Source organism: Rhinichthys klamathensis, unplaced genomic scaffold (genome assembly GCF_029890125.1).
Source record: "Rhinichthys klamathensis goyatoka isolate OS25496 unplaced genomic scaffold, OSU_Roscu_1.1 h1tg000291l_1, whole genome shotgun sequence".
NCBI classification, from domain to species: domain Eukaryota; kingdom Metazoa; phylum Chordata; class Actinopteri; order Cypriniformes; family Leuciscidae; genus Rhinichthys; species Rhinichthys klamathensis.
This window is the reverse complement of record NW_026606810.1, coordinates 1,032,154-1,058,575: the sequence shown is the minus strand read 5'-3', so window position 1 is coordinate 1,058,575 and position 26,422 is coordinate 1,032,154. Positions and strand designations below refer to the sequence as shown.

General features: G+C 38.5%; 1 protein-coding gene across 1 annotated transcript in view; it reads left to right on the top strand.

The window, feature by feature from the left end:
- Positions 1-23,319, top strand: part of lrrn2 (leucine rich repeat neuronal 2) — a 54,353-nt gene extending 31,034 nt beyond the window's left edge. The window contains exon 2 of the mRNA XM_056269822.1: positions 19,121-23,319. Coding sequence (XP_056125797.1) covers positions 19,435-21,603 — 2,169 coding nt within the window. The 5' untranslated portion in view covers positions 19,121-19,434 and the 3' untranslated portion in view covers positions 21,604-23,319. The remainder of the gene's footprint in view (positions 1-19,120) is intronic.
- Positions 23,320-26,422: the final 3,103 nt, after the last annotated feature.

Below are 26,422 nucleotides of genomic sequence, written 5' to 3'. Positions count from 1 at the left end.
AAAACAAACTTTTTAATATGTTATTTCAAGTAACAAAAATGTTTTTTTATACTTTATACAATGTCAGAAAATAGCATTAACATACGAATATTAGCATAAAACCATGCATGTATCCATCTGAAATGGGATTTGATGTAGGCTACTGTTACCATTTAGCATTTAGAACGCACTAATCTGAATATCACACACAATGCAGGATGGATAGCATGCCATCTTAGACAGCTGAAATAACTCGTAGCAAATTGAAAAATAACTACTTAAATGAGCAGCATTCTTCTGTTATGGCCAATGATCATGTAACATCTGCTTGACGACTGACAATATTGCATCTAGTCTCAAATGTGAGTCTTCAGTCTAGTATCTTGTCTATCTTCCCTTTAGGGTAGCCCAGAGAGAATAGAGCCTTTAAGCATTACCAAAGTAGGCTGATAGATGGCTTTGTTTCAATTATCTTAGGTGATGGGATAACACACACCCTTGGTCTCAGAGGAGGCATATACATAGACTGCCAGGAGGGCAGCAAGCAAACACAGACAGGGACTGATGAAGAGATTTTCTCAAGGCACAAGGAAGATTTCGTTTCAGTTCACAGTGATTTCAGATTTATGTGAGAGACAAACTTGACTCTGGGCAAAAGAAACAAAGCAAACTATTTAATAATTGACAACAACATAAGGTGGGCTATAGATTGTCATTGTAATGCTATGAAAGCATGTTCAGCTGTGCTAAAGATGTATAGAAAATAAACGGTAAATAAATGTAAATTTCCAATCTCACAATAGCCGTTTTTTGTGATGCTGTCGCAGTTCTCTGAGATTCTATCCCCTGTTGTAAATGAAAGCGGTCTCCTCTAAAGCTAATTAAAAGTTTATTAGTGGCAGCGCTTGTCTGCTGTGCCTCAATGCCTGGAGGTTTGAGAGGACCATATTGCATGCTGGGATTATTGCCACATCACTCCGTGGCCTACTCCAAAATGGGCACTGGAAAAGGAAAGGGCGTCATTTACTGGAGGGAAAGTACAGAGGGTAAGGAAGAGGTCAGCAGCCTCCAAGCACCAGTAACACGTCATCTAAACATGGGGTATTCTACAGGCCTACATATGGTGACATAAGAAATGATAAGAAATTAATCTACTTTTACTACTGATCCACAATAAATAAATAAATGAAGGATAATATCACAAACTAACACAAATCTATTGCACATATTTAAGCAACTTAAAGTTAATAAATAAAAAAATGAAGTCTGTCATGTAATGTATAGGGGAATAATGACCATCTTTAAACCAAACCAGATCCTAAAATTAACTACTATACTGTATATTAATTAGCCTGGATGCCAGCCGAACTTAGCCCCGCCCACAACATTTGAGGTCGGGAAGTTCGGTCTGGACTTGATCCGTTGTGGAGCAACTATGCCCGAACCAAAGCTGTTCGGACCAATCAAATTGTCAGGGCGGGCTTTATACGATGATGGACAGATGATCAATAGTAACCAAATCATCCACGTCACCAAAGAGCGCTTGGGTTGAATTCGTTTACAACAAAGAATGGAGAATTGAGATGTGTAGATTCAGCCATCGCGTCTGTTATAGAAGATGTAGACAGCGCATTCATTTTAAAAGAGGAACAGAGAACCGCGATCAAGGCATTTGTCGATCGGAAAAATGAATGAAGAACATACGTCACTTACTCCGTTGCTCTGATTGGTTGTAGGTCTATCCAATTGAGTGCAGAGGCATTTTCTTTCCTGGTTCGGTTGAAACGCCCCATAATCACAGCCCAATGGAGCAGTATCAGACTCACATTCTGAATAGAATCTGAGTATGACGACGTCAGGCTATATATTAATAGCATACATTTAATTAACAAATAATCATCACGGGACATGGCACATTAAAACACAAGTATATTGAAGAATACATAATACACTGCAAGAAAACAATAGCAATTAACTTTGCTCAAGAGGATGCATGAAAATATGAATAAATCAAAGTGTGCTTGTCTTTCTTCTATTGCGAGACACTCCTTGTAACACACTGGGCATAATGATGAAATTCAGTGTATTTAGTTTTAGATCAATGCACCACACTTAAATGCATTGCCTGTGGTGTATAGAGGCATCCAAATGCCTGGATTTATGCATTATTATGTAGGTGGAAGAAACACATCTTGGAAAAAGCAAAACAGAAGCCATTATGAAGCATTCAGGACTCTTACAGCTCTTGAGAACATGGTTCAGTCATGGACTGTGATATCCAGAATGAGCCAAGCGTCTCATATGTCCTCATCCAAAGTGGTCTTCTTCAAGCCAGTTTTGCCTTGTCCCCACATTGTGCTTCCACACACTCTGCCAGGGATGTCACACACACTGGCATGTCAGCACAGGCAGTCTATAGCTGGCCCGAATAGACACACAAACAAAGCAAACGTGATATAGGCTCAGCGTTTGACGTGTTCTGCAGTATTTCAAAGCGAAGGTGAAGTATAAAGGTCTATTGAGTGGTTTTCACTCATGGCTACAAATACACAAGTGTAGATACACAAACTCTCTCACACACATCCTGAAGGTTTTGAAAGATTGTAGGTCAGTAAATGGCTGACTGGGGTTCATGGCGCATGCAGCGGAGGAGTCTGGCTCTCTGTGGCCTGCAGGAGGTTTTAGTTAATCAAACTTAAACCCCTGCACCGAGACCATCTCAGCACTGGGCTGAGACTGAACTCCATTAGTGTATCCATCAGCACAATGGAAAAAACGGCTCATCAATCAGTGTCAGCCTCAATCGATGGCCGCGGCTTCTGGAACCACCATTTGATTTTATTACAGAAATTAAAATAAATACGGAAACAAAGAGCGCAAAGTGGGCTTGTGAAGTTGTGGATGAAAGCATGCAGAGGGGATGTAAGCTTCATTGTATAAATATAAGTTAAACTCGTAGGTGGTGATGAAGTTGAGACCTCACAGCAATGAATCCGTCAAGCTAAACGACTGCCAAAAAAAAAACCATGGAGGCGAAACAAAGAAGGGCGAAGCACTCTTAAAATGAGGCAATCTACAATGCTGCTATGCTTGTAAGGAAAAAATAAATACTTACCCGGCAACTTGCAAAAAACAATCGATCTGTCTCGTTCACTGCTGACCCTCATGAAAAAAAAAAAGGCTCCAGCAGGTTAATATTATTCCTCATATTTGATGCATGTTTTGCCTCCAGTGCAGTGACATTCTGTAGCCTAGATTTACAGATTGAATAACATCAGATGGGAAGGCAGAAGCAGGGTGCGCTATATGGGGGGGGGGCACTGAGTTCTGGATAGAACATCTAACATAATGCAGTAGCAGGAGATTAAAAGAAAACACAAACAAAAAGTGCTGAACTTAAATATTACAAACTGTCAGGTGTTTTTGTGTGTATGTGCTTGTTTGAAAGAGAAATGTGGGCACTGAAGCTTTGTGGTGGAATGACCCAGCAAGCTCAAAACACTTTTCAAGTATTTCATGTTGCACTTTGGTTGCAGTGAGGTTGCATTGCAGTAGTGTTTTGAAAATGCTCTAGAATACAAATCTAAAAAACAAAGAAATAAAACATAATAATACCAAAAACGATATGTAACAAACTGCAAATTTGTGAAAAGTTACATTTGAGAAATCACATTTTAAACAATTTGCCATTGTTAAGTGAACTATTTCAGATTTCTGAATTTAAAAGTGACTTTTAACTGTCACAAAACAATTTTAAACTTGAAGTTATTTTTCTTCAAGACAAAATATTATGTATTGCTAAAACAACGTATAACTGTATAAAACCAAAATGTCATAACATTCAGTTTAGTTTTAAGGTGGAGAAAAAAACATTATACTGTTTCAGTATTTTTTAAGCTGTTAAAATGTATTTATTTTATTTTGCAAGAAATTAATTGTTTTTAAGCAACGATGCATCCAAATAATCAAAAGTGACAGTAAAGATATTTATAGTGTTACAAAAATGTTATATTTCAAATAAATGCAGTTCTTTCCATCTTTTTATTAATCAAAGAATCCTGAAAAAATATATTAAGCAGTATAACTGTTTTCAACATTGATAATAATAAGAAATGTTTCTTGAGCTCCAATCAGTATGTTAGAATGATTTCTGAAGGATCATGTGACACTGAAGACTAGAGTAATGATGCTGAAAATTCAGCTTTGCCATCACAGGAATAAATTACATTTAAAATGTATTACATTGTAATAATATTTCACAATAAACAACTGTATTTTTGATCAAATAAATGCAGCCTTGGAGCATATTGAGCATAACAATCTAAACCAATCTAAAACCTTTGAACGTTAGTGTACTGTATATATATATATATATATATATATACAGTATATGACATTTATACTATGTTAATTCTTCATTGAATCACGTTGAACTGAATACGTTTCACAGCCAAAAACATTTGAAAAAATCCAATGTAATACACCCCTTTAGATTTACATAAATCACATTATTTCACCGTATATTATCATTTAAATTTGAACAATTGAATTGGTTATGAAAACGCTAACCTCGGGTCTTTAGTGACCCGGACGTCATTCACTACCCTCATCCTCATTTTTAAAGTTAGACATGAACCTTCTTAGTATTCCTCCATCAAATAATTATAAACAATATAATAAGAAAAACAATTATAAAATTATAAAAGAATTTTGTAAAAAAAAAGTATATGGTCGCTAACAACCCGAGGTATGTAATAGTGTAAGTATATTTTTTCTGCACAACAATAATTGAATCTTTGATGACTGAATAACTACAATTCACCTTTATTCCACAAGATGGCAAAGTCTAATAAACAACGATGAAGTGACATTTCACTCATAGTTACCGCAGGCAGAAAACAATAGAATAAAAGTATCATCAGCCAAACTTGAAATGCCTCAGAGATTTACTGCAGAGCAAATACTGAACGCAATTAAATACTAGTGTCACTGTCACTTGATGCTGGATCTGGTGAAGTAGCTGGACAGCGATCAAAATATTGATTTTGAAGATTAAAAAAAGAAGTTAAAAATTGTAGTTTTGAGACTATGTTTGAGATTCTGAATGTACTGGGAAATGAGCTCTGACAAGGACAGTGATGATGGTATAAAACATCTGCTCAAACTGATCCCTTCCAAGCTCCAAAAGTTAACTAAATATGCTTTATTTTATTCTTCTGTAATTTTTACTCTAATATCAGGAGAGTTTTGTATTAAAGAGCTAGAGAGACTACCAGCGTGAAGTAAAGATAACCCTTACCCGCACTGAAGCTGATAGGGATACACTGATGTGCGGCAGAGCTCTGCTAGCTGTGGTCCCATGCTGACTACAGGAGATGGATGACTCTTTCTGTGCAGCAAACGATAACATACGCATGTAATGTACACAGACTAGGACATAAATACTGATAAAGTAACTGCAACAAACAATGTAAACACAGGAAATACATTAACCACGCAGACTATATTCTTGTTAAACTGGAGGCACAAAGTTACAGAAAATTAAAGGTAGGCCTATAATTCACCTAAAAATTTCTGCCATCGTTTTTTCACCCTCATGTCGCTCCAAACCTCTATGACTTTCTTCTTCTTCTGTGTAACTAAAATAGTGAAATTAAGAATAATATCTAGGTCCTGAAGAACATCCAAACATTATTGGTTTTTCGGTAAATAACAACTTAAATTTGAGTTTGTTCCTCACACTAAGTTATCATACAGCTTCAGAAGACTTGGAATATATACTACTGTACTGTTCAAAAGTTTGGGTAACATTTTATTTTAAGGTGATGTAGTTACAAGTTAGCCCATTACATGTACTTACTATAGTAATAACAGTAAATTATGCATAATTACAAATAACTAACCTTAAACCAAACCCTAGCTCTATAATAAGTACATGAAGTTAATTAATATTACTCAGTACATATTTGAGTACTAATCTCGAGGAATTTTTTATGTAGTTTTGTCTTTGAGAGAAGTCTCTTACGCTCACCAAGGCTGCATTTATTTGATAAAGAATGTAAGTCAGTCAGGTTTAGGACGACAGGGTTGTAAATTATGACAAATTCTAATTTTAAAGTGAACTATACCTTTAAGCAATTATCTTCCTAGATCAATGTTTTCCTCTGCTTTGCCCTAGTTTTCCAAAGTAAAAAGGGCAGATTGCAGGCAAACTTGTCTCGGATGATAGTCTGATTGAGCTCCCTCTAAGCTAAGCAATGGCAGGAAGAGGATGAAAGATGTGGCGACTGTGGCAGACAGAAGCAGAGATAGCAGTGAAAGCCTCCCAGGAGTGGACACTGACATTGATGCTTAAAGCCAAGTGCTAATGAAGATGAATGTAAGGACCACAGGCAAGCCTCTGTCAATATTATTGAGGGCGGTATGACAGAAGGTCACTCTGAGCATGAGTCATCCTCCCACCAGCAGGGAACCAGCATGGAAGACTCAACCACCAGAGCTAGTTTCAGAGGACGCTTGAGGATACACTCTCTTTCGTGATCTGCAAACAGCACAGGCTGATCCCTTGCTCTTGTTCTCGTCACTTTCGGTGAGGTTCGGTAAAGGCTGTCTTATTGACCTGCGCATTTGAACGTATCAGTTTGCGCGTTTAAATTGCCCCTTCTTTCAGCTGGAGATGGATTTATCCCTTCAACGCCATTATGCCGTTATCCTGCTGAGAATAAAAAGAGAGAAGTGAATAATAGAGAGACTTTGAATTTAAACAGTGATACAAACAAATGATAAGTGATATCACTAAAGTGTTGGTCCAGTGATATTATTCTGGCATTTTACAAGAACATTTACTACCATTTACTGTAAAAGTTTGGGGTCAGTAAGATTTTTTTTCTGAAGAAATTCATACTTTTATTCAGCAAGGATGCATTAAATTGATCAAAAGTGATAATACATTTACGATATTACAAAGATTTCTATTTCAAATAAATGATGTTCTTTTGAACTTTCTGTTCATCAAAGAATAACGGTTTCCTCAACAAATCGGGTCACTTCACAATATTACTGTTTTTACTGTATTGTTGATCAAATAAATGATACTTAGTGAACAATGTTTCTTTCAAAAACAGTATTCACATGTTTAACAGTAAAAAAAACAAAAACATTTGAACAATAGTGTACATTATACTGCATATATTTTTATATAACTCAAAATTGCTAGTACTGTACATACTGTATGTCTACCAGAATTTTTTTCTTTCAATTTCACTGGAATGGAAAACTGACGGGCACTGACTAGAAGCATAATGTTTAATGTAATGTAATGAAGGTTTTTCGAGTGAGTACACCCATGCACTAAATAGAAATGGAACACAGCTCTGGTTTGCTCCAGTTCAATTCAACCCCTGATTTATCCTTGATATTTAAGTTTCACTTTCTTTGGCATATCCATCTGTCTCTCAACAACACAACAGACATCCCAGACAGACTGAATGAAAAGAAAAATGAGATGTCAGAGACATGAGCACATTTATAGAATTACACAGTGCATCAAGCGGCCACTTTTAGTAAGAGAGGAAATACTATAATCAGCACACCCCTCCATTTTGAAAAAAATACAAAAAGGTGCAAAAATGCTGATCAAGAAAACGCACAGAGTATTCAGGAATCACTGCAGGGCTTTCCTGAAATATAAAAGATGAAATACGAGAGATGTTTAAAGAGCTGATGTTTACTCCACGTGTGAAAGACTTTCCCATTAATGAAAAACCTCAGGCCAGAGTTCTTTTGTAACGGAAACAAATACTTAGCCTTGTATCTTTGAACTAGAAAGAAGAAAAGAGTTCAACCAGAAAATGAAAGAAAAATGTTCAGTAACACTTTATTTTAAGGTGACGTAGTTGCACATACTTACTATAGTAATAACAGTAAATTATGCATAATTTCAAGTAACTACCCCTAAACCAAACCCTAACCGTAACTCTATAGTAAGTACATGTAGTTAATTAATATCCCTCAGGACTTATTTGAGTAAGTTAGGATAAAATGTACACTGTAATCATTTTGTTCTAAAACAGTTTAAAGACCCCCTGTGGTGAAAATCAAGTTTTTAATGTTGTTTATATGTCTATGTGGTGTTTTTAATGACGTTTCTGACGTCACAAACTACCTTGTAACCAATCACGTCAACGAGTGGATCTCTGAGCTGGTGTGAGTGAGTGGAGGCGGGGCTAATTTGCATATTCATAGAACCGCTAATAAATGAGGCAAGGGTGTAGAGTTACATTTAAGCTATTTTAAAGCATGAAGACATTCTTTTTTCAAGAAACATTTTTTTTAAATATGTCATTTTGGCGATCAAAGATGAGTTTTAAGGGATAAAATTATTGACTACAGAGGTACTTTAAGGGGGGGGGGGGGAGTCAAAAGACATCTCTTTACTTTCTACAAAAGTCAAAGTGGCTGTTGTTTGAGAGAAAAAGCGTTTGATAAGCCCTGCTGTCATTCTACATCTCCATCCAGGAAACCTCTTTCATGCTTGGACACTAGTGGTACCTCTGATGAAAAATGCCAGTTTAGGTTGTCAGTTCTCTCTCATCACACATCGTAAGCTATGGAGTACAGCATAAAATGAGGCCTTTACAAAACACCTACATTTTTCAGTGAGATAAATTGATCAAAAGTGACAGTAAAGACAATTTTAATTTGACAATATATTTCTATTTCAATTAAATGCTGTTCTTTTCTACTTTCTAATCGTCAAAGAATCCAGAAAAAAATAATTCAAACAAAAGCATTATTATTTTCAACATTGATAATGTGAAGTAGTGCTTTTGTTTTTTTTAAGAACCAAATCAGCATATTAGACTGATTTATGAAGGATTATGTGACACTGAAGATGGAGTAATGATGCTGAAAATTCAACTTTGCCATCACAGGAATAAATTACATTTAAAATATATTCAATATAGTTAGTTCAGGTTCTCAAATCTGATAGACCGAGCACCAGCTCCAACTCCAGCACCAGCCTGGTGAAAAATCGAGCAATGCGCTATTCGACTAATATCACACATTAACTGTTTCACAATTTGTATCACTCCGCTTGTTTCTGCTGGATATACCAGCAGCATTTCTCACAGCGAGCGTCAATGGCAGAAGAGCAAACCCACTATAATTTTACAAATAATAATACTATTTTTGTGTCACGGAATGTAGTTTTAGTTTTTAGGCAAGAATGTAGTTGTGTAGACCTCAAATATGTGATTTATATATAAATGTTTATATATAAATAAACTTATTTAGCCATTTTCGGAGATGCGAGCACAGCTTCATCTAGGCCAGTCCTTCAGGAATTTGCTGGTGGCTCTTACTGTATGTAGATAGAGGTATAAGTAATTTTGGGTATATCAAACTTATATTAATATATCAAATTTATATTTTTATTTAATGTAAATCCTGTACTAACTAGAGCACGGTTTCTTTTTGTTTGTTTTTTTGTTTTACTTTTGACTGAACTGTTTGCTTGTGTTTATTTCCTATTGTATTAACTTATTATACTTTTATAATGGCTATTAGTGTTCATATTTAATATCATTGTTCAATAAATAATATTTTATTTTATATAAATAATATGCCATATTTGGTATTAAGAAAGGGGTTAGTGATTGTGATTTCAACTTCAGTGAACGTTGCATTATTTATTAGAATTACTTATTAGTTCCACACCGCACCGATGTGGATACTGGCATTCAGAATCACAGATTATTCTTTTTGGAAGTATGACCAACATAATAATTTTCACCGGAAAATGTCATCTGAACAAGTAAGTAACATCCACTTTTGTTCTGGCTCTGACATTGCAGTAAATCGCGCTGATTAAATCTAAAAATCGCTTATCATATCACGCAAAACCGTGCAAATTATACATTTAATGTCCTTCCGATATGTATCCTTGTTTTCGCATGGGTCCGGTTGCAGCAGGGCCGGTGTGGTGCCGAATTCTGACCCCCGCCAAATTATTACCCCCCTAGTATGGTAGGTTTAGGATTAGTTTTGGGGGAGGGGTTAGGATTAGGGGTGGGGTTAGGATTAGGCAATCAGGTACTGATTTCAACGAGGGGGGTGATAATTTGGCAGGCAGTCGAAATTCGGCACAACACCGGCCCGAGGCATAAGCGAACTAAGCGGCTGCTTGGGGCCCCTTGGCCACCAGGGGGCCCCCCAATCGAGTCGAAAAATCGAAAAATATTTTTTTAGATAACTTAAACAAGTGACATAAATGAATGAATTAATATGAATGAATGAATAATTAAAGACAAAAAAAATTCTGATTTCATGATCAATATACCTCCCTAACAACTGCTGCTGTGTCTGCCAGCGTTTAAGTCATGCGCATGTCTATTCTAGACACCTCGCGCGTGCATAGACAATCGTGCGCAACTGCGCATAGTCGCGGACTCGCGGTAATGTTAAGGCATGTCACAAAAAAGGACGTATCCCTCTGGTGCCGAAAATAGAACGAAGAAAATGACACAGGAGGAGAAAAAAAGAGCAAGATAAAAGTATGTTTGCATGATTACTTACGGTATGTTTTGTGCAGCAATTGACCCATTCGTATCTACGGCAAGCCCCGAGGGGAAAAATACATTGCATAGACACATACAACGAGCGCCAGTACATCATTACCGGTATTATAGTAACAGACTTTGTTGAATTCTGTCATGTACAATCTAACAAAGTCTGTTACAATAATAATAATAAAAATAAAAAAAAGATTTTGTGGACAGTTACTTTGTATTGAGACAGTTGAGAAATAATAATATTTTTTACAGTTTTCAACAATAATTGTCATTGTTGAACCCTTGCTCTTATTATGTTTTTGATTTCTCAGTTTTCTCAAGAGTTAGTAAAAGAGTAAAGTAAAAGTTAAAAAAAACTATCTATCTATTTTTTATTAAGTATTTATTTTGTATTTATACATAACCTCAATGTATTAATTTTTTAATGTACCATTATTGCGTGACATTTGTGTCAATAATCGTCAAGCACAGGTGACTCCGTGTAGTGGAAGGGGCCCTCAAATCAAATTCTGCTTAGGGCCCCCAAAAGGCTCGGGCCGGCTCTGGGTTGCAGTCTCTTTTTTTCTGTACGTTAGCCACTCCGAAGTCCGAACGAAGTCTTTTGCATTTTACAACTGGTGAGTCTCCAGTTGTCACTGCTGATTGTCGTTTGAACCTTTCTGGGTCCGCCATCAAATTGATAAGTTTAATTATATCAAGTGCTGTGAGAAAAGGCTATAAATCTCCACCTCCAACATCCTCACACGCAATATAGCCGACTAGCCGAGACTTTTCTTTATGTGTACAGATGTGACGTAATGACTCAATATAGCCGACTAGCCGAGACTCTTCTTTATGTGTACAGATGTGACGTAATGACGCAAAGACATGCTCGAATCTCCCGCGGAAATCCACCAGTACCACTGGAATTAAAAACATTATTACAAGCTTACCGCTTTGAATCGAGCTGAGGAAAGCAGAGAGTTTTGAACACTGGCTGGTTGTGTATTTTCTCAAATATGTATTTTGGATCATTTTTAACCCCAAAAAAGCTACGGACTGCAGCTTTAAATGTAACAATTCTTTGAAATCTGCAATTTTATAATGGGGACTTAATCATTTACCAAGTCACAAATGTGTCCTGATGGACAAAATTCTCGCCCTACACTTTTCCTTATTGCATAGCCTGTTTACTCAGAAATATGTCAGATTATGAAAGTAAAATGGCCCTTTTAAAGTGACAAAATGACTGTAATAATAAGCAAGCTGGAGAAATGTGGAAAAAAACAAGACATCTATTAATATGCTCAAAAAGATCTGCTATAAAACTAAACTTAAAAACGAGTATTTATTTATATTTTTAGTGGGCTGTGTGAAGGAGCAGACCTGTTATGCAGAGCTCCTTCAACTTTCACACTGACCTTGTGGAACACGGAGGCAGATCTCCATGGCAACTCTGCAGCGAGCACTGCAATAGCTCCTTCCAAGAAATAAATGACGGTGGCTCTGCAGAGGGTTACAACAGAAAGAGAAAGAGAGAGAGAGATTTCACAACTTTTTCATTAGTAAAGCACATAAGACACATTTAAACACACACAGAACACAAACAGCTGGTCTAGATTACACATTCTTGTAGGGTGAACTGCTTCTTGTCCCGCTCTGAAAAGAAGCTGTTATCAACTCGCTGCCGCAGCACTCATCTAATTATTACAAAGGTCAATATTCCTCAGGAAGGTGAATGAGAATATACGACACTCTCCTGAGATGCAGGTGGGGGGGATGCTGCGGTAAGGTTGGAATAATTCTTGTTCATATCCTAGTTTGCATCTATCCAGCATATAAAACTGCTTTATAAAGAGCAATGTGATGGACATATGGGCAATAGCTGTTATATATAGGTATAGTCAATATGCAGTGCTGTCAGTTAGTTTTAATTGATGACCAGTGTGCCCATCAGATCATTTCTGTTCGTAATATATTTTTAACCTGTCGCTTTAGTATGAAATCTTTTATATGGAGGATCATTTTTTGAAACTTTCAATAAAACATGAAGAAAGGCCAATGGCATTACATGTTACTGATCAATGTCATTGCTTTAACATTTACATCACTGTGATTTGAAGATGGACGGACAAGCAAATCGGTATAATCTGTGATACGTGAGCAGCTATTCTGCACAGCTTTTTAGGACAATTTTTTATTCACTCTCTAAATGACTCCATCATGTTCCATCAGCATGCATTATAATTACACAATGACGCTTATGAAAGGGGCTTTGGGGTCGTTCACACGGGACGAGCTTTTGCATTCAAAAACAGCTGCAACTAAACAAAATGCGCCATGCATGGTCAAAGATGTCCATGTACATAAAAGCCATTATAAACAGCCTTCTCATTTCTCTTCAAATGCTGGTGGGCTTGGGGGCCTCATCCCAAATCATGCGTCTAATCAGAGAGTTTTTAGGGGTTTTATTTAGGCAGTGAAGTTCCTTTGAAGTCATGATAATACAAGAGTGCTCACCCTTCCGTCCCCTGGAGGAATTGCCCAAAGCCTTGGTAAGACAGACTCGCGCTGATGAAGGCAAAGATAACAAGATGAAAATCCCCAATCAGATTCCATCTGTGGCGATGGTGGATTAGCCTGGCTTTGAGTCACCACGACACCAAGTCGATGTTTACGAAGCAGCGGTTGACGCTGGACGGCCTTGGGTATATCCAATGCTGACACGCTCATGGGCCCTTCTCCCTGCCTCTTCTGAGAATAAAGAGGAATATTCAATTAACTTGTGCAGTTGCAGCTTCAGGTGTTGTTCACCTTGTTATTATTCAAACGCTTTCTTCTTTTACTCAAGGGTTAGTAAAACCAGGTGTGGATCTGACTTTTTGGCTTAAACCAAGCTTGCGTATGCATAAGTTATGTGTGTGTGCATGCACATGCCTCGGAAACAAACAACTCTTGCAAAGACTGGAACAAATAAGGATTACTTGCAACCAAATAAACACAAACAGATGCTGGGAAAGCAGTAGCTTTGGATAATATGGGAAATCTGGTCACTATTGCACAAGACATTAGCATAGATGAGTCCCCACCACAGTTTGCCATAGTAAATTTTGTCACTACTACATTATGAATTTATGATTGTGTCATCTAATACAGAACAAGCATCTCCAATTGTTGAGCAGGAGGTTTCATTTTGACAATGCGTTATAATGAGTGCGGCAATATGGTGCTGGAATTTATTTTTTAATGCTGTGTGGTTGTTATTGTTGTTATTAACAAGAAAAGTAACAGGGGCAATATGTTCTCTCAAGCACACAGCTGTCACACTCCAAACTATTGCTTTTCCATTGTTCCATCTACAAAAAAGCACACAAATGTGTGTACAGATGCAAATTTTTTTTTATTAGATTAAGATTAAAACCATTCAGACGTAAGAACCACTGCTAGACGTAAGAATTGATCTCCTGATTCACACACACACTTATTCATTTATTTAATAAAACAATAAAAGATCATGTTAGATTACAGTATATCCTAATTCATATAATTTAATGTAGTATAACAATACACAATCATGAGCTAAGAGTTTCCGTGATAAGACTCTGTGCAAGTTACTCCATAAAAAGTCAGGGCCACCAGAAGCAAAAGAGGTCAAACTAAAGTTTTGAGAAGCAGAGAGACACAGTATGTGTGGCAGTAGAGTCAGGTTGTGCTGTCAGAGCTTGATATTAAGTTGGTGGAAAATAGGCTGGCAAGGTCAGTGCAGGTGAAAGCAGGAGGAGACAGACAGTTAAGTTCTTTCAATTCCAATGTTACACACACACAAACACACACACTTACAGAAAAACACAAGACAAACTACTATCTTAAAGATATCTACGTCTTTAGACATTTAAGCCACACTTGATGCATGTATGTATAAATGTCATTGTATAGACCTTAGTCAGGGTAGTGCCATGTTTAATTTTTGACAGGAATAAAAATGAGGCTGTGAGGGATAGAAGTACAGTGCATTCAATGGATTGTACGGTTGTTTAAAAACAATCCAATTGTTCAGCTGATGAAACGTCTTTCTGAAAGAAAAAAAAAACTTTCAGTAGACAAAAACTCCATGAAACCATTTTAAAAGTTGTGGGTTGTGAAAATTATGTGATCTACAACCTTTATATACAGTGGATGCTATTGTAAAGACTTAGGGTGCTTTCACACCTGGATCGATTTGTTTTGTTCCGGAACAGATCCGAAACAGAATACTTTGTTCCGAATCAATTTAATACGTCACTCTGTTCACACCACACTGTTGTAAAGCGGTCCAAATCGCGCACCCTTCTAGGGCTTTCCTTACGCCTTTTCGTCACTACCTCATCCGTTCAGGTCGCGCATTCCATTGTGGGACATCGCCATGACAACAGTAGCCTAACACAAAATGAATCGCGGGTTGACTTGGTGCTACGAAGAGGTGAAATGCCTCATAGATATTTGGTCGGAGGAACACATCTCCCGGATATTGGACACTACACACAAGAACGCGAAGTGTTCAAGAAGATCAGCTATAAAATGAAAGAGCGGGGTTATGAACGGTCCGTCGAGCAGTGCCGCGCAAAGGTGAAAAAACTCCGACAGCAGTACATAAAGGTACAAGACCACCTTGCCTATTGATTTGTTCCGGTTCGTGGGTCGGTTGTGTTCTCACTACAAACGAACCGCTCCAGGGTTCGTATGGAATCGAGCCGAGACCACCTCTTCTAGGCGGTCTCGGCTCGGTTGTTTTGTTCCGATTCAGAGTGCGATTGTTGTGTTCACATATGACCAAACGAACCGGGCCAAAAGGGAAACGCCCCTTTGTTTCGGATCACCTGGATCGATTGGAGACGTTGTTCCGAAACAAAGGGGCGTTTCCCTTTTGGCCCGGTTCCCTTTTGGCCCGGTACCAAAGTAGCACCAAGTCAACCCGCGATTCATTTTGTGTTAGGCTACTGTTGTCATGGCGATGTCCCACAATGGAATGCGCGACCTGAACACATGAGGTAGTGACGAAAAGGCGTAAGGAAAGCCCTGGAAGGGTGCGCGATTTGGACCGCTTTACAACAGTGTGGTGTGAACAGAGTGACGTATTAAATTGATTCGGAACAAAGTATTCTGTTTCGGATCTGTTCCGGAACAAAACAAATCGATCCAGGTGTGAAAGCACCCTAAGTCTAAGTAGAAGTAATTGGAATAAAAAGATGGCCAAGAAAGATTAAGTTAGTTTTGAGAAAAGCATTTTTTTATGTGCAGACGTCACTTGGTTTCATATTTTGTATCTAATGTAATTGCATTTAAGATTATAATAAATAATGTGTAAGAGTATCATGTCCATAGGTGTTCGAATATATCTTGGGGTCAGGATTGGAGTTCGTGGTAAGACAAATTCTAAAGTATTCTTTTTGAGTCTTCTCAAATAAATTAAGACTGTCAGGTCCATTCAGGATCCATGAACATCATACACTCTTTGCAGCGTGTTCTGTATTCATGTGAAAGAGAGGCCATTCACATCCCATAACAATTTATGGATTCTACATTGATTCAGATATTCCCTTTTATTTCTTAACCTGAAGCATGCTTCATAAATGATGAATACTGCCAGTCAATTCAGTCCCTTGATGAAACATTAATCAGCATACACATCTTTTTTTCAAAGAAAAATGGCTCGAAGAAGAAAACCATGATAATACACGAGGATACGATCGTTTTTTTGCTTTGTTTTTGTGATGGTATGGATTATAGACTGGAATTCTAATGAGATAAAAGCATGCAAAAGCAAAAGGAATTAAATAAATAAAGCAGGTGTGAAGTTATTACTTTGGCACAGAAAAAACATGCATAAATACTGTTCGACCCAAAACAGCCGTTAATGCAATGTACAAACTCACCTTTGAGGAGCGGGCAATCGTTTCTAGGTGTGTGCAACCACAAAGAATTATTCATAGAGTCTGGCAAATCTGCATTACTACTAGAGTGCAAACAGACCTGTTTTCTTTTCCACTCACCGTTAAGCTCTGAAATGAGTTGTTGAAGGAGAGGACAGGAGGAGCTTTGGCACAGAGATCCAGGCATCAGCATGCAGCCAGAGGTGGCTCGTAAACTCGCCTATCAGCAATCATGCCATGAATGAACATCAGGGCCGTAAGGAAACTGGCGGCAGCAAATTCGGTTAATCCCTGCAATCTGCAAAGCAAATCAAGAACATAAATTGAGATTAAACTGAAACAAAGCACGATTTTATTTTGGTTTTAAAAGAATCTGACAGAAAAGAAAGCTTTTGCAGGGATGCATTTGTCAGGGTAGTGACAGGATTGTATGTTTCATTGGTCAAATCACAAGCTGGTGTCAAAATGTCTTTAATGTCTTGCCATTATATTCCCAGGAGAGATAATAGTAGCTTGCACAATCCATTGTTAAGGTCAACAAAAGACGATTATTATGAACAGGAAGCTTTCAGAGCCACATTGAAACATGTCAGATCCATTCTCATTTGTGCAGGCTGCGACACATCACAGAATCGAACTCGAAAACCTTGAGGAGCGGAGAATGTGTCAGTAGAATCACATTCACCACTCTTGTAGTAGTACAATTCATGAACAAATCAAAAATAGAGCACAACCAATAGCCACATTGTCACAAACAAAAGATACTTTTGAGACAGTCCGGTTAAGGACTCGTTGAGAAAGACTCAGTGGGATCTAAATGAACTTTATATATTTATATACTTTATGTAAGCAAAATGGACACGAGACTGAACTGAATCTGTATTGCTATCCAACCCTAATGACATTATGACAGCAAGAGGTGAAAACACATTTATTTAGAGACGATAAAATGGTACCTACAAGATGGGACCACCTGTTGCATGGCACCACAACAGCTGTTTCCTTCTGGAGGCCTCCTGGACACACTTTGTCTAGCCTAGCGTGCTTTTTTTCTGGCCAGAATGAGAGCTAAAAGCAGTGAAAAGAAAGATTAGTGGGCGAACTCGGCAAATGCATTATTCAGTATGCACAAGCGAGCAGCCCACATGCAAACGTCTCCATTCTCCTCACATTAGGGACACTCAAGACACCCACACAATTTATTACGACGCAGGCAGGGAATTGACAGTACGCAACACGTCCCAGGACCAGCTGGGCCAAGGTAACGGGGTGCATCAAGAGGGCCAAACTTCTGCTTGAGAAGTTGACACTTTGTAAATGAGCTTGAAGTTGACGTGCACAAGCCGATGGCTGGCGGGGGAGAGATCAGGGCTTGCTCACATGGGCCCGTTGATAGCTATGGATCGCTCTTCTATCCCTCCACGCCAGTGTGCATATATGAGAGAGAGCTAAGAGGAAGCACAAATAGTCTCTGAACCGGCAGGTAGATCCCTGGGGGGAAAAGGAGAGACAGAGAGAACATTACGACTAATTGGGCATTCAGGAGAAGGATGGATTACTGTGGCAGAGCTTTGAGGAAGGGAGGAAAAGGGTGGATACTATGATCAGAGCTAGAATTTCTGCCATTCTACCATGTAGATGTGGTGTCTAAATGAAGCATGAATATTGCATTGCTGTGGTGCATGAGGTGCTGTGAAGGGGCCAAAGTCATCTCCAGAAAAGAATATAATATGCATTGTTGTCTAGACTTATGCAATGTTATGCATGTTATCTGAACCCCAATGAAGATTTTTGTTTAAAAGATACAGTATGGTTAGTTTGAAGGGTGTGAAGTGAAAGCATACACTAATGACAGGAACTAAACCAGACCTTGGAGCATTGCAATTTATAGTGCAATAATAAAATTGCATTAACTCCAAAGCTGATGTTCTGAAAGTTAACTATGAAAAGGGTTTCTACTCTTCTCCTAGAAGAGAAGCTCTAAATCCAAAGAAGACAGTTGAAAGATTTCCTCTTCACACCGTGTCACAAAGTTTAAACAAAGTAGGTTAGACCACAGTCAGAGTTTCCTTTCTTAATGCATTTTTATGTCCCCTCTGAGTCCGAGTCTTGTGAATTTAGCCAAAAACATGTCATATTTTCCCCATTCCTTACCAGCCTCCAGCATATGAGTAATACCAGGGCCCTGATTATTTGCAGAGCTAAATCCTAAGCCATGAATTAGGCTCACTAAATTTCAGCCTGCATTTCTCTCATATTTTCACAGTAGTCATTTTCCGCCATCTACAAGACGTGCAGTGAAATTCAACTGGAATGTCACAGAACTAATTCAGAGGAGCTCTTTACAATATAGAGTCTGAAAAGCATGCAAGTGTGTTGATAGCAACCAATATATTTTACATTCTTTACAGTAACAATTTATAACAATGACTTAACTACTATATTGTATTCTAGTTTTATTTACAACAAAAAAAATGCCTGTAGAGTAAGGAGATTATTGAAAAAGGACAACTGTGGAACAAGTTTGTTGCAAACAAAGTGAAAAGTGAAACAACATATGAAGCTACTGCAAACATACAGCATGCTCTGGCAAATGGAATTATAAAATCTCATGATATAATTCCTGGGTAATCTCTCCTGTGACTAAATGTTTTTTTTGTTTTTTTTTGTCTTTTCCAGGCCTGCCCCTAAACCAATCCTAAAACTTACTCTACTGTGCTAGGATGTAAGATCATTGGAGTGAGACTGGAGAGAATTAAAGCCATCTGAAGGAGACGGAAAGGGGATTTTGAGATACTCATGTAACTACTTCACAAGACTGGAGATGAAGAAACGCTTAGTCTTTGAGACAACTTTCTTAGCAAAATTCAACTAAACCCTTGGCTCTCCTGTTACATGAACTTGAGAGATAAGTGAGAGACTGGTATTAAAAGCAGACTGAAGGGTCTAGCTCCCAGTGAATCTACATCAAATTATATCAGTTTATATTAATTATGAAAATGGGACAGATTGCAATACTTCTTCTGCACACACATCTGCTGCTGGGAGTCGCAAGCTCCCTGGTCATTCAATCCATGCCCTGGAGAGTGCCCTGCCCTCACCAGTGTGTCTGCCAAATCAAGCCCTGGTACTCTCCCCAGTCTGTGTACAGAGAGGCTCCTACAGTAGACTGCAATGACCTGCTACTTATCCAGCTGCCCACTTTCCTCCCTCAAGAGACACAAACCCTCCGGCTGCAAAGTAACCTCATCAGTTCTGTGGACCAGAGTGAACTCCAGGGCCTTGTCAATCTGACAGAGTTGGATCTCTCACATAACAGCTTTACCAGTACCCGCAACCTGAGAATAACTGACCTGCCAGCTCTTCTTAGCCTACACATGGAGGAAAACCAGCTGAGACACCTCCCAGAAGCAGCTTTCTTTGGTCTCCCTAGCCTGCAGGAGTTGTACCTAAATCACAACAGGCTTCGAAGCATCTCCCCTGGGGCCTTTAAGGGTCTGGATAAACTTATAAGGCTTCATCTCAACTCTAACCGACTGGTTGTAATTGACCGGCGCTGGTTCCATGCCATGCCACAACTGGAGGTGCTCATGATTGGTGGAAACCCTGTGGACACTATTCAGGACCTTAATTTTAAACCTCTGGGCTCTTTGCGTAGTCTAGTCCTGGCAGGCATGGGCTTACGTGAGATCTCGGAGCGAGCGCTAGAGGGACTTCAAAATCTGGAGAGCATTAGCTTTTATGATAATCACCTAATAAAGGTTCCAAAAGAAGCATTGCAAAAATTGCCAGGTCTAAAGTTCCTTGACTTGAACAAGAACCCCATTCAGCTAGTGCAGAGGGGAGACTTTAGAAACATGCTTCACCTGAAGGAGCTTGGCTTAAACAACATGGAAGAGCTGATCTCTATCGAGCGCTCAGCAATGGAAAACTTGCCTGAACTGACCAAACTGGAAATCACAAACAATCCTCGGCTCTCCTATATCCACCCTCAGGCCTTCCAAAAGTTATCGAGTATGGAAAGTCTAATGCTGAACAGTAATGCCTTGAGTGCCCTGCATAGCCAGACAGTAAGGTCGCTGCCCAGCCTTCAAGAAATCAGCTTGCACACCAATCCTATTCGCTGTGACTGCCTGATCCGCTGGGTGGGAGCCGACAATGACAAGCCAGTTCGTTTCATTGAGCCTCAATCCACATTCTGTTCTGAGCCTCCTGAGCTGAAAGCCCGGCGAGTTAAAGAAGTCTCATTCAGAGAGATGGCAGACAGCTGCCTGCCCTTGATTGCCCCAAGCACATTCCCCTCTTACATTGAAGTCAAACATGGAGACAACGTAGCTTTGCACTGTCGAGCACTAGCAGAGCCAGAGCCAAACATCTACTGGGTCATTCCCCAAGGCGTGAGGTTGACTCCATCCAGCAGCTATGGGCGTTATCAGGTTCTCACAGAAGGCACATTAGAGATTTTTGGAGTCACTGCTGAAGAGGCCGGCTTCTACACTTGTGTTGCGCAGAACCTAGTGGGAGCTGATACTAGAAGCTTGACTCTACAGGTGGAGGGGGGTGACATGATTCGGGCAAATACTCAAAAGACAGAAGATAGCTTTGAAGTTCAAGATGTCAAAGAAAGGTATGCCTTACTGACCTGGCAAGCAAGCCGTAACATCCCAACTGCCCATCTATCTTGGGTGGCCAATGGTAGTCTAGAAGAACATCATAGGGACAGCACTCGAATTCTAGCTGGTACCAGGAGATTCAACCTAACCCGTCTGCTACCAGGCACTCACTACAAAGTTTGTCTACACTTGGGGCCAAATGACACCTCATGTGTCCATCTAAGGACCAAAGAGGTGCCCATGCAAGATCCTTTACCAGACCTGACCCCAGCAGTCCTGTTGGCGGTATCAGCTCTGCTCCTTTTATTAATGGCCAGAGCATGTAATGGGGGAGCCTCATTCAGTTGGAAAGACCACATGCTGGAATTTGATAAACCCCACACCACCATTATGACCCAGGAGGCGAAGGCTTTCATGACTTCTCCAATACCAGTTAAGCATCTGAATCAGCAAGACACAGACAAAGTCCTATCAGATGGCAGAGGCAAAGAATTCACAAATACTTTGCTGGGGCAAGATTCTCGGGGGCTAACAAAAGAGGCATGCTGAGCAGAGTTCAAGAAGGATGGACATAAATTTGATCTGATCTGACAGTTAAAACTACTGAAAGTCTGAAATAAACAATACTATAAATTTACATAGCAGACCTGCTTCACATAACAGCGACCCAGTTTCAAGTATAGTATAATAACAAAAAGAAAGAAAAGAAAAAAGATATTTGTATTTATTTTGTAACAAAAAAGATGCAACACATGTATATTAAAAGCATTTGTTCATATATTCACATTCAATATATCATCAAAGGACACTAAAGCTGTGCTGCCAATCATAAACAACTGTCCATATAGAGTCTGTTTATATGCAGCCACCCACCTTTTATGAGCCTGTGTCACAACAGGCCAAATGGTTGTAGAAAGATACGCACTTATATATTTTTAATACTGAAGACGACAATGACTTGACACAGAAAAGCAAAGAACACAAATTGCAAGGAAAGCCTCTAAAGAACTCAAAAAGACAGAATTGAAGTTTTCTGAAAGGTGGTCTGCAGGCTGAGGGCAACAATTTACTTTTCTTTTTGTGGTGAAAAATTAAACTGACTATCTCAAAGCAGGCATTATGAAAAGTGCTGATATAAAGGGAGATGTCTTAAATGTTGTATAACTAATGTTGTATGTACTCTCTCTTTAACAGTGTGTTAAATTGTGCTCTGTACAAGGACCCCAAAATAACACTCCAAAGTTAAAGACCCTCCCAGAGAAAGGGAAAGTTTTTAGCGCATAAAAGAAAAATCTTGTTCTCCCCTAAATATAGACTGATCTATACATCGACAAGGGCCACAAATTTATGACCTAATCTGCTCTGTGGGATGTTTGCCTATGTTGGTTTCCTCATTCCTGAAATATTGCCATGCCTTGGTTAGAAAACCAACCCAAGTCAACAGATGTTCCAGTGATGGACACATAGCCTAGACATATGTGTCAGCCTCTTTGTTCAAACATGTCAAAAAAGAAGAGAGGGTCATGGAGAAACCGTGAGGAAAAGCGCATGACGCCATTCCTTCCAGCAATGAAGGCAAACATTTGGTGACAGGGAAGAGATCCACGTCTACATGCACACTGTTTTGTACAAAGCAAGCACGTCAGAGATCCCCTCTCTTTCAGTACTGATGAAAGGAACGGGTCCTGTCAGGCTGCTAATGGGACACACTTCATGGAAATGTAGTGCCAACTCTTTCTGTAAAAAGAGAAAATTGAATTCAAAATGGGCTTTTTCTTTACCCGTTTGTCAGGTGACTATTCAATGCACAGAACATGAGCACTGCTCTGACTGCTGGACAGCTACAGTAATGAGACATATCCAGTGAAAGAAGGGTCAGAGGGCACCGGTGAGCCCCTCTTTTATCCGGGAAAGAAAATAAAGCAGCATTGGGGATTGTGAACGGTTCTCTTATATTCTCAAATATGGGGAAATCCATTTTTACAGGCTGTCATTTTACAGTAACTTTGTTTGCTTTGATTTTTCTTTTTTGTCAATTTGTGGTTGATGTGCCCTCCTGTTTCAGTGACACTCTCTCTAACTTGACCGTCTTGTCCTAAAATTGGTTTCCTTTAATTTTTTGTTGATCATTGGTCTTTTCCCAACCCCAAAGCTGTACATAAGTCTATCTGAATTTCCTATTCAACATACCACTTTCTGAAATAATTTAGATGACTGTGTGTTAAATTCTATTTTGAGCTATTATTAAAACATTTTGGACTGATATCAAGGTTTCGTCAATTGCAGGACGCCTAGTGTGTTTACATGCGCTTTAAAAGTTTGATTTCAGTCAGTCTAAAGTAATAATAATAATAATGTCATATAAACAGTCAATATAAGTCTCAAAGACAGAACTTGACAATGTGATTTCTTTTTAGCTTGGCTTCATCTAGCATGTATTATGCCTTAATCGAACTACAATTGGCCTTTTGCACTTAATCCAAAATACAGTGTGTAATGAGCATTTAATCTCCTTGTCAATTATACTTGGAAATACAGTTTTTAACCGAGCATGTAATCATACTTAATAGTATGGACATCATATCTCACCTCAATGCATATAACCTTTGAATCTTTCTTAATCAGGATTTTGGGCTACGTTTCCATCTGTTATTATGTTTCATGGAGCCCTTATGCTGTTGGTCTAAAAGGGGCATCATTTCACAGAACCACCTTAGAGTTAACTGGAGAAAAATATCCTCCACTTATAATAGGAACAAATATTCAGTCTTTTGAAATGGAATCACCACAAGAAGTCACGCCAGTTTATAGAGATTTGCAAAACTGCCCTCGGCTTCTTAAATTCACTGAGAAAAGAGCCTCAGGCTGGTGATGCTCTTCTTCTCAGCAGCAAATAGTACATCCATCTTCAGTACTCCCCCCTCCAGTGCTCTTACATACCTCAGAATTACCACAAAGAGCCTGCTGTCTAAAAACAGGAACTTTGAGAGATTGATTAATGCCTGAAGAGGGAAAAAAATAGTGACACATATGTTTGGCAGGGGGCAGTGGTTTATAGGCAACATAATAGTGTTATGCTTTGCAGAAATCATACATAATTGTGGATGACTATAATTGCACATTACCATTATTTAAGGGAAGATTGAAAGTGGGACAGCAGGATTCTGTTTTGTAACACTTACTGCATCCTTCACACTCAAGTGGACCCTCTCCAATCTATCAAGGCTAGAAATGCCAAACTATAAAGCTCAATGCACCACTGAACAGTAACTTTGCCATTTAATGGAGGTAAAAAAAAAAAAATGTTTACAGTGCAAAATCAAAGGAATATTCCAATCAAGTGAGCAGCACTATCTGTAGCCAAAGTACGTAAACGGTAGGTTTGCTGAATTGTGATTTAATAAATGACCTTCTCGATTCAATTTTCTGATCAATAAGAGATAGAAGTACATTGGATTTCATTGCCTCAAGCTTGAGAATCGTTTATTTGGTTTTAGCCCAAGTCAAAAAATATAATTCACAATTAAATGCTACACTAGTCAACTGACATAATGTGACATTTGGTCTATTACTGGCTCAGGTATTAAGATTAATATATATATAACTTTAAAGAAAAAAATCTCAAGCACATCTATATATATATAAGTGCCTTGCAAAAACATTTTAGCCAGACTCGATTTTTGGAAAGTGAAAATTCCACAATGACAAAAAGACAAGAAATGTTGTATTTACGGAAACATGCAGTCCCCGTGATGCAAGAGGTCATTGATGACATTGATGAAAAAATCATCTTTAATGAGGACACTGCTTGGCCATTCTGTATAAAAACTCCATTCCACTGTTGAGGAATCATTACTCGCGTATTGACAAATGAATGTTTGGATGTCACAGCGGGCACTGCTGGTTAAATTATCGTGAAGAGGAAGCACCATCAAAGCACTGCCTGAAAATGATTCTCCATCAATACTCTCTGCACAAACAATGAGAAAAATCACACGTTCTTCCAACAAGACAATTACACCAAACATATTAACAATAGAGGGACTCCAGAACAAGTTTTAAACATCACGTTTTGATATTTTCTTTTTTAAAGAGAAGATTCAAATACTATTATTTTAAAAGTCCTCAAAGTTACACATTTTAAAATTTTAACATTGAAGGCAATTTTCATGTCACACCACAGATATTCTACATTGTTCCATGCTGTAACAAAGCTGTACATTCTAAAGGGCATAGCAGATAATAGCACAAACAGCCTACGTCTGTGCTCACTTGTCTCAACTACTGTCAAGGACAGAACAACAGTTTGAAGAGAATCTTGTTGGAGTATGTTAGATCTTACATTTTATTACTAACCCAACTAAATAACACATCCAGTTAAAAGACAGACTTTGCTTTCGGTACACTACCACTTCGAGTCAGTTTTGAATGTTTTTGAAAGAAGAGATTTATGTTCTCTTATGCTCACCAAGGCTGTATTCATTTGATCAAAAATACAGTAATACAGTACTACAATTAAAATAACCATTTTGTATTGTAATATTTAAAAATGTAATTTATTCCTGTGATGGCAAAGCTGAATTTTCAGCATCATTCCTCAAGTCTTCAGTGTCACATCCTTCAGAAATCATTCTTTCTTATTACTATCTAGATAGTAAAAAGAACAGCATTTGTTTGAAATTATTTTTTTACAACATCAAAGTTTTTACTGTGACTTTTGATTAATTGAATCCATTATTGCTGTATAAAAGTATTCATTTATTTAAAAACAAACAAAAAAAGAAGCTAACCCCAAACTTTTGAACGACAATGTATACAATCCTTGCCATGACTTAACTGGCTTATAGCAACACTTTTTGCAATGTTATACAAAACATTCACCTAAAAACTTTTCAGGCTACATACTACATACACCCTTAACCTCAGCTGTTCAAGACCAGGCCAGCAGGAATCTGAACGCTTTAAACATCCTGTTGCTCTCTTTTTCCTTTCCTTTAAGGCGTTCCCATTTTCAAAGCCAGGAAGCAGTTTTGTGGAACGATGATAGAAAAATTGATTGTGAAATCTATTTAGTGTGGCTATCGATTTCCCCATAAGGGGAAGGAAGGCAGACCGTGTGAGTAGGATAATGGAATATGGAACGGGGGAGCAAGAGCCCAGAAATGGGAAGTGACACTGGTTAATGGAGTAGAACTGGGCTGTTTTAGGTAGGGCATGAGAGCGTGTGCACATATATCCATGTGAGAGGTCTCCACATCTACTATAACACTCCACATTCAGCTCTGCATTTCAACTCATCTATATTGAAGGAATAAATACAAATTCGGTGATAATTTATATTTAAGTTTCAAATAAATGCTGTTCTTTT